This window comes from Neophocaena asiaeorientalis, unplaced genomic scaffold (assembly GCF_003031525.2).
Source record: "Neophocaena asiaeorientalis asiaeorientalis breed wild unplaced genomic scaffold, Neophocaena_asiaeorientalis_V1.1 scaffold96, whole genome shotgun sequence".
Lineage (NCBI taxonomy): Eukaryota > Metazoa > Chordata > Mammalia > Artiodactyla > Phocoenidae > Neophocaena > Neophocaena asiaeorientalis.
This window is the reverse complement of record NW_020175831.1, coordinates 2291875-2308363: the sequence shown is the minus strand read 5'-3', so window position 1 is coordinate 2308363 and position 16489 is coordinate 2291875. Positions and strand designations below refer to the sequence as shown.

Genomic DNA, 16489 nt, shown 5'->3' with positions numbered 1-16489 from the left:
TCAGTACACTGAGGGGATATGGATGTCGTTCCCCCGACAATAGAAAACACAAGCAGTCAGGGTCTGGATGCTTATTCTAAACCAAGCACAGGGCTAAAGCTTTACAGACATTTTAGTCTCTGATTTAGGAAGGTCAAGGTCACACTGCCTTGAGAAAGGTGAAAGGCAGGAGTCTGACCCACGATTAAAGACCTTGCTTTAAACTGTGCTATAAAAACGACTAGGCTAATCAAGAGAGCACTTGACAGACCACACGAGGCTGGGGTTAGGCGGAAAGGCAAGAGGCTTCTACACCTGAATTTACGGAGAGGAAAACGAAACGGCAAAGCCCTCACGGCGGCCGCCATTTTGCGGGAGCCGAACGGCCGGAAGTCCCGCCGCCGGCGTCTAGCGGCTGGGAAGCTCGCAGCCTGCGGCTGGAGGCTGGCGTAGCGGAGGACCTTGGGCCTCCGCGTCTCAGCGGTCGGGGGCGGAGCCAGGGGCGGGGCCGGGGCCGCGCGGCTTTGAGTCTCGCGGCGGGAGGCGGAGCCTGAAGGCGGGGCCTTGGACGGCGCGGCTCTGTGGTTCCCCCGGCCGGGGGCGGGGCCAGGAGGCGGGGCGGCGGCTCAGGGAGGAGCTGACCCGGTCCCAGCTTATGAGCGCCTCACTTTTTCGGAATGTGAATGAGCTGCTATAGCGGGCAGCTGGCAGCCGGCAGCTCTCGCCTAGGAGGGCTGGGGTGGGAGGTGACGGTGATTTCCTCCCTGCTTGGCCCACCTCGAACATCGACTCCCTTCTCCCGCGGCCCCGGGATGCAGCCGTAGCAGGTGAGATGGGCCCTCGGGGCGCCGACCTGCGCGGTCCCGGCTCGGCTTTGCGGGCCCTTGGTGACCCCGCTCTCGCCCCTCGAGTCTGAGCAGGTGGGCAGCGCCCAGGCCCGCAATCCGCTGCCTGCGCCTGCCCGCCTCTGCCCCGTAGCGCCCGCCTTTAGGACGTGCGGGGCCACCCGGGAAGACTTACGTAGGGGAAGGGGCGGCTTGTCCCCTTTGGTGACAGAGCTGCCATCCCTCAGTTTGAGGAGCACATCATTGTACGTGCGTCCACCCTACCATTCTCAGACTCTTCCCTTTATTCCGGGGGGGTGGCCTCAGTGAATGCCATCGTGGGAGCTTCTGCCCAGGTACCTGGAGCGTTGCGCCAAATTTTCTCCCTTAGCCCTTTATGGAGCATTTCACTTACCATGCTTTGTGACTGCCATGCCCTGGGGAAGCTGAGCGACCAACTTTGTATCCCAGGCACAGAACCCAGGCTGCCTTTACACTTCCACTGCTGCCTGCCCAGGCATTGGGTGGCAGCTCTTCTTTAGGCGGCCTATTTGCTTACGGATTCTCTACATCCTTATCTTAGAGGGCCAAAGTCTGTCCCTGCCCACAAGAGAAGAGGTAGTGCTCAGCACTCCCTCCCCACTCTGGGTCTTTAGGGAAGACCTTTGGTCCCCTGCAAGTAGGTGGGAGTGGGTGGATGGTGTGACTCCTGGTGTTGAAGGGTGGTTGAATAGGACCACACTGTATTATGCTTTTCCCACCGGCTAAATGTTATTGGGTGTTTGAGAAATAGCTTAAGAGTTTAAAGCTTTCTCTTTGAAACCCGTCAGAACCCTCCTCCCCATTTTCACTTAATAGCAGTTGTTTACAATGTTAGTGGTTCCTCCATGTTATCTAAACCAAATATGAGTGGCCAGAAGTGGCTGGTGTATAGCATTTCTCTGCTCCCGCCCCAGTGAGTGGTCTTTTACTGTGACAAGGCAACTTTTTTTTTTTTGCGGTACGCGGGCCTCTCACTGTTGTGGCCTCTCCCGTTGCGGAGCACAGGCTCCGGACGCGCAGTCTCAGCGGCCATGGCTCACAGGGCCAGCCGCTCCGCAGCATGTGGGATCTTCCCGGACCGGGGCACGAACCCGTGTGCCCTGTATCGGCAGGCGGACTCTCAACCACTGCGCCACGAGGGAAGGCCGCTCCTGTTTATTTTAAAAGAATGCTTTAAGAAGTATATTCTCGGGGCCTCCCTGGTGGCGCGGTGGTTATGTATCCACCTGCCAATGCAGGGGACACGGGTTCAAGCCTTGGTTCGCGAAGATCTACATGCCGCGGAGCAATTAAGCCCGTGCGCCACAACTACTGAGCCTGCGCTCTAGAGCCCACGAGCCACAACTACTGAAGTCCTCGTGCCTAGAGCCCCTGCTCCTCAACAAGAGAAGCCACCACAAGGAGAAGCCCGTGCACCGCAACGAAGAGTAGCTCCCGCTCGCCGAAACCAGAGAAAGCCCGCGTGCAGCAACGAAGAGCCAACGTAGCCTAAAATAAATAAATTTATTTTAAAAAAAGAAGTATATTCTCTTCCTGTTGGAAAAAAATTTAAGATGAGATAAAACTTTGTATTTGTAAGTCCTTTTTGGTTATTTTGACTGCCCCTCAATTAGCAGATATTGCTTTTAAAATATCAAGGAACATTAAAAGAAACTTCATGGGAAGGGGAAGATTACTTTCCAAAGTTTTTCTCTTAATTTTTGACTAACTGAAAGTTAAACCTGGGCCTTGCTACAGCTATTTGACCATCACCTTGAGGGAAATAAAGAGCTCTCCCTTCCCTGCTAACAACTAAGATCAAACTAAATTAAACTGAACTCCTTAACTGTTTGGTATAAAATGAAAACTGATAACCTTACAACCCATCCCATCCCTCTGTTTTAGTTGGAGGCTCTTTAATACCAAGTATGTTTGAAGAACTGCATAGAACAATGAATTATATTTAATTTACTACCATTCTTCCTATTATTAGGACACACAACTCCTAATAGCAACTGCTACCACTTCTTGAAGGCCTACTTTGTGATAAGCTGTGTATAAAAGCTCCAGTCCTGGGGCTTCCCTGGTGGCGCAGTGGTTGAGAGTCCGCCTGCCGATGCAGGGGACGTGGGTTTGTGCCCCGGTCCAGGAAGATCCCACATGCTGCGGAGCGGCTGGGCCCGTGAGCCATGGCTGCTGAGCCTGTGCGTCCGGAGCCTGTGCTCCACAATGGGAGAGGCCACGGCAGTGAGAGGCCTGCGTACCGCAAAAAAAAAAAAAAGCTCCAATCCTCACAATAGCCCTCTAAGGAGGTTTTTACTCTCATTTTACAGTTGAAGAAGCTATGGTCCAGAGAGGCTGAGTTACCCAAAGAGTTGATAAGTGATAGGCCCCAAATTGGGTTCAGGCCATTTGACTCTTTTCACTGAACAACTGCAAGTTTAGTTAAAACTGTTGGTTTAAAAATTATTGGAATACATTGATATGCAAGTGTGGTACAAATAAGGGGTAGGGAGCAGTGTAAGTTATAATGCTCCAGGCAAAGAAATATAGGGAACTTTTAAAAAAATAACAGAAGACTGGAGTAGTTTATCACCTTAATCTTTAGCACTGTCTTTTCAAGTCCACATCTCTCAGGGACTCCAAATGTTTAACACCTTTGTTCACTTGTTTACCAGCTCCTTACTTCAATTATGGGTACCTATACCAATCAGTAGCCTTCTCAGGGTATAATTTGATGCTTATTTGGTAAACTTCAAGTATGTGAGTATTACAGGTTTTGTGTATATTGACCACTCCTATCTAATCCTAGGAGGAAAATATTTGTCCTGATCCAGATTAAATGTAATGTTTTTAAATGGTTCAGTTTATACCAGGGTAGCACAGAGAAAATTATCTCATCCACACCCCCAGTTGTATCAGTTGTTAGTCTTTGGCCTGCCATCTGAGTCCTTAATGTGATGTGGGTGTTTGAGAACTTAACCTGGGCATTATACATTTCAGGAAGTATAAGCTTTTTTACTTTCTACCTTGTATAAGGCTACTTTAGATGGTTAACCCAGAATAATCACTTAGGAATTGGCAATTGTCACTATGTCAATTTCAAGTTACTAATAAAAACTGGTTAGTTGCAGAGTTGTTCAAACCTAATGTTCATTGTGTCCCTGGCAGCAAGAGGAAAGTCTGGTAAGTATTGTCATATTAATGTAAAGTTTTCCTTGCTTCATTTTCTGAACATCTTTAGAACATTTTACAAGACATTTTGTGTTCTTTAACATTTTATGAACAGCTTTGGAACATTTCAGAACACATTTTGTGGTCTTGGTGAAAAACTTAGAATACTTAACATTCAGGAAAAAAAACCAAAATTCTGTCCATGAAGTAGATAGTTCCTAAGAAAGAACATTGATCCACTAAAGGGTGAAAGGTTTATTTAAGAGCAGGTAATTATTTTAGTCTCCTAAATCTCCTGTGTGCTCCAGGCACGGTGCTTGGCATTAGGGACACAAAAGTGAGCAAAAACATGCTTCTATGGTACTTAAAGTCTAGTCAAGGAGACAGACATAAATCACACAGTCACTCTAATACATAGTATAATTATAAACTGAGAAGAGTGGCCTAAAGTTAAGGAACATGATTCTATTTGAGAAAGACTCCTGGCCTGGCTATGGTGTTAGAGAAGCCTTACCTGATATAATGACTCCTGAATTGATTTGGATATGATTCGGAGGATGGGTAGTTGTTATGTGGGTGGGCAGGGAAGAGAATATTTTAGTGTGAACTGCATGGGCAAAGCCCCTGTGGCACAAAGACTATGGGGAATTCAAGACAGCCAATATGTCTGGCTGGTGTAAAAGGAACTAAGAGTAGTCTGGTGGGATGCCATCATTTTTTCTTTCATTCTCTCTCTTATATGCCACCAGAAGTTATATTTAACTTTTGTTAAGTGATTTATTTGTGCCAGATGTGTTTGTAAGGACTTGATATTGAATAATATCAAGTTCCTATGAGGTACATACTATTATTGCCATTTCACAGATGAGGAAATGAGGTACAGAAAAGTAAGTTACTGGTTCAAAGTTGATCAGTGATATTCTATTATACTCTTCTTCCTATCCTATAGTCAAGTCCTTCCGCAGGCTGGAAAGGACCTTCCTGTCCATTGTGACTCTTAGATGTAGCCCTGAGAACTTCTGAAATTTATGGAAAATTTGGCTGCAGGCGGACATTCAGTAGACTCTGTGGGTGCCGTGTTCTCATCCACTAGGCAGAGCTTGACTGTGGAGCACTGGAGAGGAACACAGGGCATCATATTACAGCTGTAAAATCTGTGGATCTTATTTTACTCATATCTGATACTGGATATCGGAAAGCAACATAAATATTTTGAGCTGACCCACCTTTGAGAGTCAAGAGGCTGTTGTTAGCAGACACTTCCACCCATTCTATTTTTCATTGTATTTTTCTCTGATGGTTGTTGAAAAAAGTTTGTATATTTATTTGGCCATTTAATAAATCTATGTTTGCCAGTATATCCTTTCAACTAGAATTCTTCTCATTGATTTCACACTGAATCTTTCTTCTTTCTTTCCAGAGATCAGGTTGCAGTTGGAGGGTGAAAGAAAATGAATTCTTTTTCTGATATACCTGCCAAGAACTTGACCATTGCAGTCAATATGACCAAGACTTTGTCCTCACCAGTAACACATGGATTTAATTCCACTAATGACCCACCTTCAATGTCAATAACAAGGCTTTTTCCAGCCTTACTAGAATGCTTTGGCATAGTCCTTTGTGGCTACATAGCAGGAAGGGCCAATGTTATAACATCAACACAGGCGAAAGGACTGGGAAATTTTGTCTCCAGGTTTGCACTTCCAGCTTTATTATTCAAAAACATGGTTGTACTTAATTTTTCCAATGTGGATTGGTCTTTTCTATATAGTATCTTAATTGCCAAAGCTTCTGTATTTTTCATTGTATGTGTATTAACCTTATTGGTTGCCAGTCCCGATAGTCGATTTAGCAAAGCTGGACTATTCCCTATTTTTGCTACACAGAGTAACGACTTTGCATTGGGATATCCTATAGGTAAGTTACTTTTTATTTTTTAAGTTTTAAAAAATTTCAGGTCTTTTAGAAGGTAACAAAATGTAAGGCTTTAATTTGAATCTTTTAACTAAGCATTTGTTAGTGATTTATACTTATTATATCTAAGGAATCTTTCATATTTTTTCTTAAATATGTCTTAAGTTAGATGAATTACATTTTTTCAGAGTTTGAGGCGCCTTCAAACATCTACCTGAAATAAATGGGCATATCCAAATAAATTTTGTGAGTCATCTTTCTAATAGTATTTTTTTCTTCTCAATAATCACATATGAAAGAAATATAATTCCCAGAAGAGATCAGATTCTGATTTAAATTATGTAAAAAGCATAGGCATACACCTGTTTAAAAACTGTCATTATTATTAAATGTTAGCAGTGGAAATTTATGAGTGACTTTTTCCCTTCCTTATTTTTCTTTCCCTCTAGAATGTATATTATTTTACATTAATGCTTGTTATTGAGTTTTTGATTCAAAATATCAGTGTACTTTGGTCGAAGTTAATTTCTTGTTTAAGGACAAAATGAGGGCTTCTTTTACCTTTCCAACTTTTCCTTCTTTAACTTTCCAACCCTTTAAGCAGCCTAATTTTATGTTTCTATGTGTATATGTTTTCCTGATGAAATAGTAAACATACTAGTTGGGGATGTTGAGATATCTTAGAAACATATTCTATTTTCCAGAACTCTCTGCCACCAAGAAAATGTATACTTAGTAACTACTTGTTTTTTAATGTTTTTTTTATTGTGGTAAAAGTCACATAATATAAAACATACTATTTTAACCGTACTTAAGTGTACAGTTCAGTGGCACTAAGTACATTCACATTGTGCAACTCTCACCATCATCCATCTCCCAAATTTTTCACTTTCCTAAACTGAAACTCTGTCCCCTTTAAACACTAACTCCCCATTCCCCCTCCCTACTCCCCCGCAAGCTCCCAGCCCCTGGCATCTACCAGCGTACTTTCTATGAATTTTTAAAGTTTATGTTTTGCTTTGATCATGTATCATAATGTAGGGATCTGAATATTATGGATATAGTAATTCATTCATAGGAACCTGTTAGTACCAGTGACTGTGCCAGCTGCTGGGAATACAATTGTGAACAAAGTTCTTGTACATACTGAATTTACATTTTAATGGGAAAGTAAAATAAAAACAAAAATAATATCAGGTAATGACAAGGGCCATAAAAACAAAGTAGTCTTATTTTACAAGGAGATGGCATTTGAGGTGGGGAGCAGGATCAGTGAAGGCCTCTCTGGTGATATAACTTCTGAGCAGAGACTGAATGAAACTTAATGAAATGGGCAATTAAAATCTGCCATTAACTTTCAAATTTCTTATCTTTTAACTACCCACCCCCCAAAAAAATTATTACACCTCTGGCACGAAAAGGATTCTAGTGGACTATACTTTTCATTATTCTCTTCCTCCATATTGCTTACCAGAAATAGAAATATACCTAAGAAATTATATAACTATGAATAGGAGGTTTATGAGAGTGGAAAAACCAGGCTCTTAGATAACTGAGCTGTGAATAGTCAGAAACTAGATAGGTGTTCCTTTAAGGTTAGTCAATTTTAAAATTAAAGGATGAGCCAAGCATTTAAATAAAGACTTTGGAAATAAAAGAGCAAGGAGTTAATGTGTTGCCCCTCTCTTCAGGTGCATTAATAATGTACATTTGTCAAGGTATTGATGGTATAAGGACCTTAGAAGTGGCTAAGTATCATAGTGTTAAATATTTAATAAATAGTGCTATATCTTAATTTGGACATGAACTGTAAGTTTCATGCTGTCATAGAGTAGTAAGCCCATAACTAAATAGAACTAACATTTGTAACTTTATAAGAGTATTTTCTTATATACTTATCTCATTTGAGGTAGGGCAGATATTATTATCCTCATTTTCAAATAAGAAGGCAGACTTACAGAGATTTAATTGTCTTACCCCAGGTCACACAGCTAACAGGTGACTGAGACCCAAACCTAGATTTAAATCCTGGACATTCTCTTATGCCACACATTTATATAACATGCCCGTTTGATCATCAGAAGACCCAGCTAGCCCTTATAATACATTATTTTCACAGAGAATCAAAGTTTTTCATAATCTTTACATTATTCAAAAAAATTCATAAAATGAGTAGCAGTGGAAAAAGACCTGTTAGATGAGTTTATCCATTTTCATATTAAGGCAGAATCTCCAAATAAAAAATATAGTCAGCCATTTTCATTGCTGCTTTTCTCATGTCCCACATTAAATCTGGTAATAATCATGTTCCCAGCAGTATGCTAGCCCAGTTCCCCTGATGATTATGCTTGCAGATTTTGAGTTGTAATTGTTTGTTTGATTTTAAATCACAGATAATGTAAGAGCTTTTGTGACATTAGGTTGTAGACAATAACTTTACCAGAAACCAACAGTATACACAGAAGTGCTTTTTCATATATCTGCAGATTGGAAGCTGTGGTACAGAACTAGGGCCATGTATCTGCTCCAATGAGATTATTTATTACTGCTGTTCATAGCCATCTGCCTTCTGGCTATGCTCAGGGTGAACAGAGAAGACTATGTCTCTAGAGAGAAGACCATTCTTTCTATTTGTTCTGTGGCCTCTCCCAAGAATTCCTACTCTCTAGTTCACAGATAAGCATGGTAGCTTAAAGGAAATGTCCTTTTTACAACTGCATTTGTTCTACAACATTGGTCCAATTTACAGGTGACTCAGAAGAGATAAGTTAGTGATTAAAGAAAAAGGACAGTCTGTGTTTACTTTTCCTCTATACTATAATTATAATGGTCTATGAAATTGCATTAAAATGATTTATCTATACTCAAGTGACATAATACTACATTGCGTCATTGCAGACTAAAAAAATAGCAGTACGCGGGCTTCTCACTGTTGTGGCCTCTCCCGTTGAGGAGCACAGGCTCCGGACGCACAGACTCAGTGGCCCAGCCGCTCCACGGCATGTGGGATCCTCCCGGACCGGGGCACGAACCCACGTCGCCTGCATCGGCAGGCAGACTCTCAACCACTGCGCCACCAGGGATACCCATGCTTGCTATTTTTAAAAACAATTCTTTTCAGAGGTACTTTAAGAAATCTGAGTATGAGAAGAAACCAAGACTCCACTGAGGTGAAATGTGGATTTTAGCAAATTAGAATGGTTCCCTGCCTCTGTCATTAAAAGATACAATAGGGCATAGTTAAGTGCTATAATTCATTCTTAAACAATGTTGATAGCATAAGCACCCTGACTAATCATAATTATGCTCTAGTGCTTGAGCTGTAAACAGAAAGGAAATGAAGCATTTAACTATATGCCATTAAATAATAGAATGGTCTTGTCTGGGTCTTTGTGTTATTTGCTAGGGATTGAAACCCTGCAGTAATCAAAATAGGAGCCACAGTGGGTGGCTAATTTTGTCTCTTAGTTCTTCAAAGCTATATAATAATTCCTCAGAGTGGGATTCTCCCCTCCCCCCAAGAGCCTTATTTATAAGTATTAATTAGAACTTAATAGTTGATACAATGATTATAAATCTAATTTGTTAATATGGGTCACCACTTTCAATTATTTTTCAGATTTGAAAAACTATACTCAGATTGATAACAAAAGAATAGTGCTGCGGGGGAGGGAGGGTGGTGGGATGAACTGGGAGATTGGGATTGATATATATACACTAATATGTATAAAATAGATAACTAATAAGAGCCTGCTGTATAAAAAATACATAAATTAAATTTAAAAATAGTGCTGCCTATTTATAAAGATGGAATGTTAAGTAATTATGCAAATGAATGGCAGAATGAACTGAAATTCCCATATGAACCCTATTCTAGTAAACAAGTATTTATTCCCAACTTTTTGCTTTCCCACTAGACTATACTTCTTTTGCCTTTGTATACCTGTTCAACTGACTTAAAATACCCCAATAGTAGCCTGCTTTATAAATATTCAGAAGATGAAAAAAGAAAAAAAATTGGATATAAAAAGAAATGGGTTCATGGATAACAATTAGTTATAAATTGCTATGTTACAAAACACATTTTTAGTCTGTCTGAAACCTTTGACATTCATTGATGTGTTAATTCCATTCAGCAAGTATTTTCAGATTTTGCTTAGCACTCAGCTGGGACTGGGGGTTATAAAATGATACCTTCAAGGAACTTAGAATTTGTTAAGATGGCACTGATACAAAAAGTTCACAAAGTACCAGAGCCATCCAGGGAAGGAGAGATCCATGATGTAGACTGAAGACTCGGTGGAGGAAGTGGTACCTGAGACAGGCCTTAAATAGTAGGCAAGATTTGGATAAGAAAGGAGAGATTTCAAGAAGTTGGGGGATGATGAAGTTGGGGAATGATGATCGGCATGTAGAACTAGAAATTATGAACCTGGTGTTTATCCAGCATTACAGTGATATAAACTGGCTGATAGAGGCTTTGCACTAAGGTATAGTGAGAGGTGAGCTGGATAAATAAGGAACAAATTGTGGCGACTAGATTGTGAATGTCAAAAGAAAGATTTTATATGTGGTCTTGTGGGCAGGGAGAGCTGTGGGAAAATCTTAATTTTTGAAAGTTAAGATTTAGGTGATATTGTTGGTAGCAAGTAAAATGGATAAAGGGGATGGTCAAGAAAAACCAGAAGAGTCTACGTTGGTAAACAGAGTAGGTAACCCACTTTTGAGATTTTTGACTAGTGGGAGTAGCAGGAATCAAGATTCCAAGTAGGAATCAAATACAAAAGATCATGCAAAAGAAGAAAGGACTTGGTGATTGGCTAGGCCTAAATATAGACTTTTGTTCAAATTTGCATTGAGCATTTAAAACAACCCGAAGTCCATTATGTAATGGTGATTAAGTGCTACTGTACCAGGAAAGTACATTTCTGGTAAAAAGGCATTAACTTAAGAAGCTTTGTGTGCTATAAGTTGTCAAAGGAAATACCTTATGCGTTTTACTTTGGCTACTTGGGAAAATTCTTAGGCTCAGATTGAAAACACAAGGCTTTTCTAAAATATACTCTCTATTTTAAAAATTGAGGGGTGGGGGGCTTCCCTGGTGGCGCAGTGGTTGAGAGTCCGCCTGCCGATGCAGGGGACACGGGTTCGTGCCCCGGGTCCGGGAGGATCCCACATGCCGCGGAGCAGCTGGGCCCGTGAGCCATGGGCGCTGAGCCTGCGCGTCCGGAGCCTGTGCTCCACAACGGGAGAGGCCACAACAGTGAGAGGCCCGTGTACAGCAAAAAAAAAAAAAATTGAGGGGTGGGTATAGACACCTTTCTCTTTGAGCTAAAATATCTAGTCAGAAGAAGTGTAGCTAAATAGAAATAGTTATCAAAAGTGCTGCTTTTTTTTTTTTTTTTACTTAAAGGATGAAACCTTATGAAACATGAAAGAGAACCACAGAGTTATAGAGCTATATATCTAATTTGGAAATCAGTGGAAAGAATTTGTGAAATTTTATGTAGTCAAATATATTTTGTTTAACATTTCAAAGATATTAGAGACCTCTGTATGTGCTTAGTTGAAAAAAAGGGAATTGAATCTTATAAAAAGTGGCTTTTAGCTAATGAGAACAAGGCATTCGAAAGGTTATATAATCTAGTTTCATAACTAACAGGACATGTGCTTGACATTAATTGAACTTATGTATCCTGAGTAAGCAAACAAATATATTTTCCTACCTGTGTCACTTTATCTTAATGTAAACTGAGAAACCTAATCTTTTTCATTTTTTCACATGATTGCCTCTCTTGTGAAGCAAGTGATTGTGAGTGATTGTGGCTGTTCTTATTTTATCTGTCTTTCTCAACTTGAAATCATTTATGAATCAGGCTTTGCATATATTAGGTTGAATAATTTCAGAATTCATTGCCAAAAATGTGCCTTGAGACCAATTTGATGCTGCAAGGCTCTAAGTTGCCCTGATCAAGCCAAGACCAGGCCACCAACCCTCACATGAACCAAGAAACTGCTAGAAGTCTGATCCAACCCATCCCCTTCCAAGGAGACTCATCTCATGCAATGGTTAGGTTCTAAAGTCATCATATACAGTTGAACCTTTGAAAAATCCCTCAAATCACCCACAAGATGCAGCACACGTACTTTGTGTATATTGTACCACTTCTCATAAGTCTACTAGCCAGATTCTTCTGCAGGCATTGCTCTTCTTCAATGAACAAGTAATTAGTTTGCACTTGGGAACATGTTTTATGCAAAAGAAAAATGAAGCCTATGTTTTCCTAAGAAAGTGTAGTTGAATTTGCATTAAATGTGCATTAACATGAATTTACTGTATTCTCCTCCCAAACATTTCTTAGATCCACCTTTCCATCTCTAATTCTTCAGCATCTTCACTGGTCTTCCTTCCTGAAGGTATTCATTCCTCTCCAATGGAGGCTGCTCATTTTCTCATCGCCTGCATACCATGTGAGCAGTGGGTAGGCAGGATTGGCATCCTCATAGCCACTGTGTACCACTGCTAGGCCATTATTCTCTCTCTTCTGTAAAAACTGCTTCGTTGAGGTTCCTGCTGCCTGGCTAAACTGCTCATCCTCGTTGCTGTCATCTGCTGACCTCACTCGTCATTCCTCTTCATTCATTGAAGACCAATATCTGGCCCACTGTCATCTTCTCTACTCCCAAGTTTTGCTTGTTATCTTGTTTAACTTTAGCATCCATGTGAACTACCCACCAAATTCTCTGCTCTCTCAGTTCCTTGACCTCCTCACCTCCAATGATGTTTTCCTGTACTCCACTTCAGCCACCAACTCCCATGGCCACATCCTGGACCAAGTCATCTGGGAAATATTAAATCCAATAGCTCAATATCTGACTTACTGTGAACTCCTAAACTTCCAGCTACACCTACTTCTTGAACTTCACAGGGACCTCCAGTCTCTAACCGCTCTGCTATCTATCTGTTAGCCATCTCCCATCTTCACTTCTTTTCCTATATAGCTTGGACTCCATCGCCTCAGTGCTCTTTTTTTTTAAAACATTTTTAAAATAAATTAATTTAATTTTATTTATTTTTGGCTGCGTTGGGTCTTCGTTGCTGCACGCGGGCTTTCTCCAGTTGTTGCGAGCGGGGGCTCCTCTTTGTTGCGATGCACAGGCTTCTTATTGCGGTGGCCTATCTTGTGGAGCACGGGCTCTAGGTGCGCGGGCTTCAGTAGTTGTGGCACGTGGGCTCGGTAGTTGTGGCTCACGGGCTCTAGAGCGCAGGCTCAGTAGTTGTGGCACCTGGGCTTAGTTGCTCCACAGCATGTGGGATCTTCCTGGACCAGGGCTCGAACCTGTGTCCCCTGCATTGGCAGGCGGATTCTCAACCACTGTGCCAGCAGTGAAGTCCCTCAGTGCTCATTTTTTAGTCTGTTATCTCCTCCTCTCTCCTGTGTTCTCTGTGCTCTGATTTCTGCCTCACCACTCCAATGAAACTTCTCTCTCAAGAGAACCAACAACCACCTTATTGCTATGACTACTTAAACATTTTGTTAGTAGATTTTTACCTTGAATTGTTTTAAGAATTCTACAATTCTGCCCCTTTATTGAGACTAGTCTTAGCCTCTAAGTAGTAACAATTAGTGGGTTTTACTAAAAATACTTTTTAAAAGTTGATTATCATTTTATAAGCTAAATGTCATTTAATATAGTGGGGTTTTTTTCCTTTTCAGCTTTATTACTAAAACATACTTTTCCAAAACTAGGGTAATGAGGTCATTCTACACTATTTAGGTTAATTTACAATATGTTATAATTAAGCATGGAAAACATTATATTCATAATTTATTAATATATTTCTGTGGTAACCATTTAAAAATCAATTTTAATTTGTATTTTGCAGTTGAAGCTTTATATCAAACGACATACCCAGAGTATCTCCAGTACATTTACTTAGTGGCGCCAATATCTCTTATGATGTTAAACCCTATAGGGTTTATCTTCTGTGAAATGCAGAGATGGAAAGACACTCCAAATGCTTCTCAAAACAAAGTGAAAATTGTGGGACTTGGACTTCTGCATGTGTTACAGAACCCAATAGTATTTATGGTTTTCATTGGCATTGCTTTCAATTTTATTCTTGATCAAAAGGTGCCCGTATATATGGAAAATTTTCTTGATGGACTTGCGAATTCTTTTTCTGGATCAGCTCTATTTTATCTTGGTCTTACAATGGTAGGAAAAATAAAGAAACTGAAGAAGTCAGCATTTGTTGTACTAATCCTTCTCATCACAGCTAAACTGTAAGTTTCACTTATTTAACTTGGGGATTGTACTTTGTGAAAGCCTTATTTAGCCCGTTCGTTGGGATATGTCTCTATTTTCTCCATTAAATAGTTTGATAGTAGTAATCCCTCCTAATTGAGTAGTTACAATTTAAAGGAAAATGTGATATTGGTATATTGTGGAAAGTCATTTCCATGTAGGTTACTCTTTACATTTTACTGTCAGAGGATAAAGACTATTGGTTTACCTTCAGCTTTTTTAAAATTTTATTTTGCGGTACGCGGGCCTCTCACTGTTGTGGCCTCTCCCATTGCGGAGCTCCGGACGCGCAGGCTCAGCGGCCATGGCTCACGGGCCCAGCCGCTCCGCGGCATGTGGGATCCTCCCGGACCGGGGCACGAACCCGTGTCCCCTGCATCCATCGGCAGGCAGACTCTCAACCACTGCGCCACCAGGGAAGCCCTCCTTTCAGCTTTTATATAATTTTACTTAATATCTTACAGTGTCCTAGTTTGATCATATTTTTAAAGGAATTTTGCAGGATTTCTGAGTTTTCTAAATTTATTAAAATCCTATTGGCCATGATGAAAACAATAATTTTGAATATAAACTTCTATTTCATGAATTTGAGGGAAACATTCTAAAATTCTGAGGGTGGCTGAATATAGGTAAGTCAGTAGGAATGATTATTATTAACCATCTGATCCTAGCCTGTAAATGAAAAGTTCTTAGCTCCTTAGTTGATAGTTCCTTCAGCCTCCTTAGCTCTTTAGACGTGGAGTTATACTTCCTGGTAAAGGTGACATAATTTTACTACAAGATTATCCCAAGGCACTTGGGGCATATTTAACTATTGAATTTAGCTCTTGTATAGACAATTAAATTCATGAGACCAGTGCAATATGAAATAGTATCTATACTTTCAATATAATAAAAATGAATATAAATTCTGAAGATTACTAATAGTGGTGTTATGCTCTTGGAAATAAAGTATTATTTAGTTTTTTTGTTTAATTTTTGGCTGCACTGCATGGCATGTAGAATCTTAGTTCCCCGACCAGGGATTGAACCCACGCCCCCTGCAGTGGAAGTGTGGAGTCTTAACTACTGGACCACCAGGGAAGTTCCTTATTTAGTTTTTCACAGCAATAAATATGGTTCTAACAATAATAGTAACACCAACCATTACTTATAAGGATTTAAATATTCTCATTTTTAAAATCTTTTTTCTGGTTCTTTGATCCCTATTACATAATTTCTTCTTCTTTTAATTTAAAAAAAAACACATAAGAGTAGTTCTTTACTCCATCTGAGAGCATGTCTGTAGGTGCTGCTGTGACAATATTAACCTTGGTTTTGTTCTTTCTAAAGGAAAGCTCCATTAACTTGCTACTGTTGATATGGTCTTTCTGTGGAATCCTGGAGGATTTGTTTAATAATTAACTCTTCACCAGATCTGGATTTCATAGTTTTCTGCTCTACCTCAGTTATTTCAGTTCCCTTTGCTAAACATTTTTTCTTTATTAAGATAAAGAGCTAATTGTAAGATACCTGTTTCTCTACTGGTTTTTGAAATCTAACTGAGTAGCATTGTTATCATTACCTGAACCATTTAAACCTCTAATCATAATAAAGGTGCACTTTTTTTTTTTTCCAAGAATGAGTTTAGTAATTTTGTTGAAAAAGTTTACCCAGATTGTCAGTCTTCTTTTTTTCTTTTAACATTTCAATGAACTAATAGGGAAAGCAAGAAACAGCAGTTATAATTGCAACTTTTACAGATTTTTTACAAGAAAATTATTCATAGAACAAAAAAAAATTAGTTTTTTTCCTCCTAATTCCCGATGTTTGAAGTATTTCTAGAATATTGTTTTACTTTAAGTAGCTCCAAGTTGAATTTTTTATTCTTTCAATAAAATGATACCTTCTGGGCAGGAGAAGAATAACCTAATGCCAAGTTCACTAGAGCAATTTACTATTTGGGGACCAGCATACTTTGATACCAAGCAAATGATGCTTTTCTTGTTTCTTCAGCCTGGTGCTGCCACTTCTGTGCCGAGAAATGGTGGAACTCTTGGACAAGGGCAACAGTGTAGTGAACCATGCAAGTGTATCGAATTATGCATTTTTGTATGGTGTCTTTCCTGTAGCTCCAGGAGTGGCTATCTTTGCAACACAGTTCAACATGGAAGTAGAGATTGTATGTATATATTACTTTTTAAGTTTGATTGTTTGGTTAGTAGAAAAATGAATTTTTAAAACACAGAAATCTACATTCTTTTATGAGAATTTGATATCTGTAAATT

The 16489-nt window shown here is 40.1% G+C and overlaps 1 protein-coding gene across 5 annotated transcripts in view; it reads left to right on the top strand.

The window, feature by feature from the left end:
- The first annotated feature begins 637 nt into the window (after positions 1 to 637).
- The window catches only part of GPR155 (G protein-coupled receptor 155), a 55785-nt gene continuing 39933 nt past the window's right edge, over positions 638 to 16489 (top strand). For 2 of the 5 annotated variants that reach the window (XM_024732851.1, XM_024732852.1), the window contains exons 1-4: positions 639 to 806; positions 5419 to 5915; positions 13801 to 14200; positions 16218 to 16383. In XM_024732851.1, the coding sequence (XP_024588619.1) occupies positions 5450 to 5915; positions 13801 to 14200; positions 16218 to 16383 (1032 nt within the window). In that variant the 5' untranslated portion in view covers positions 639 to 806; positions 5419 to 5449. Of the gene's footprint in view, positions 807 to 5418; positions 5916 to 13800; positions 14201 to 16217; positions 16384 to 16489 lie in introns of all 5 variants that reach the window. The other 3 variants (XM_024732850.1, XM_024732849.1, XM_024732853.1) reach the window with 3 other exon arrangements.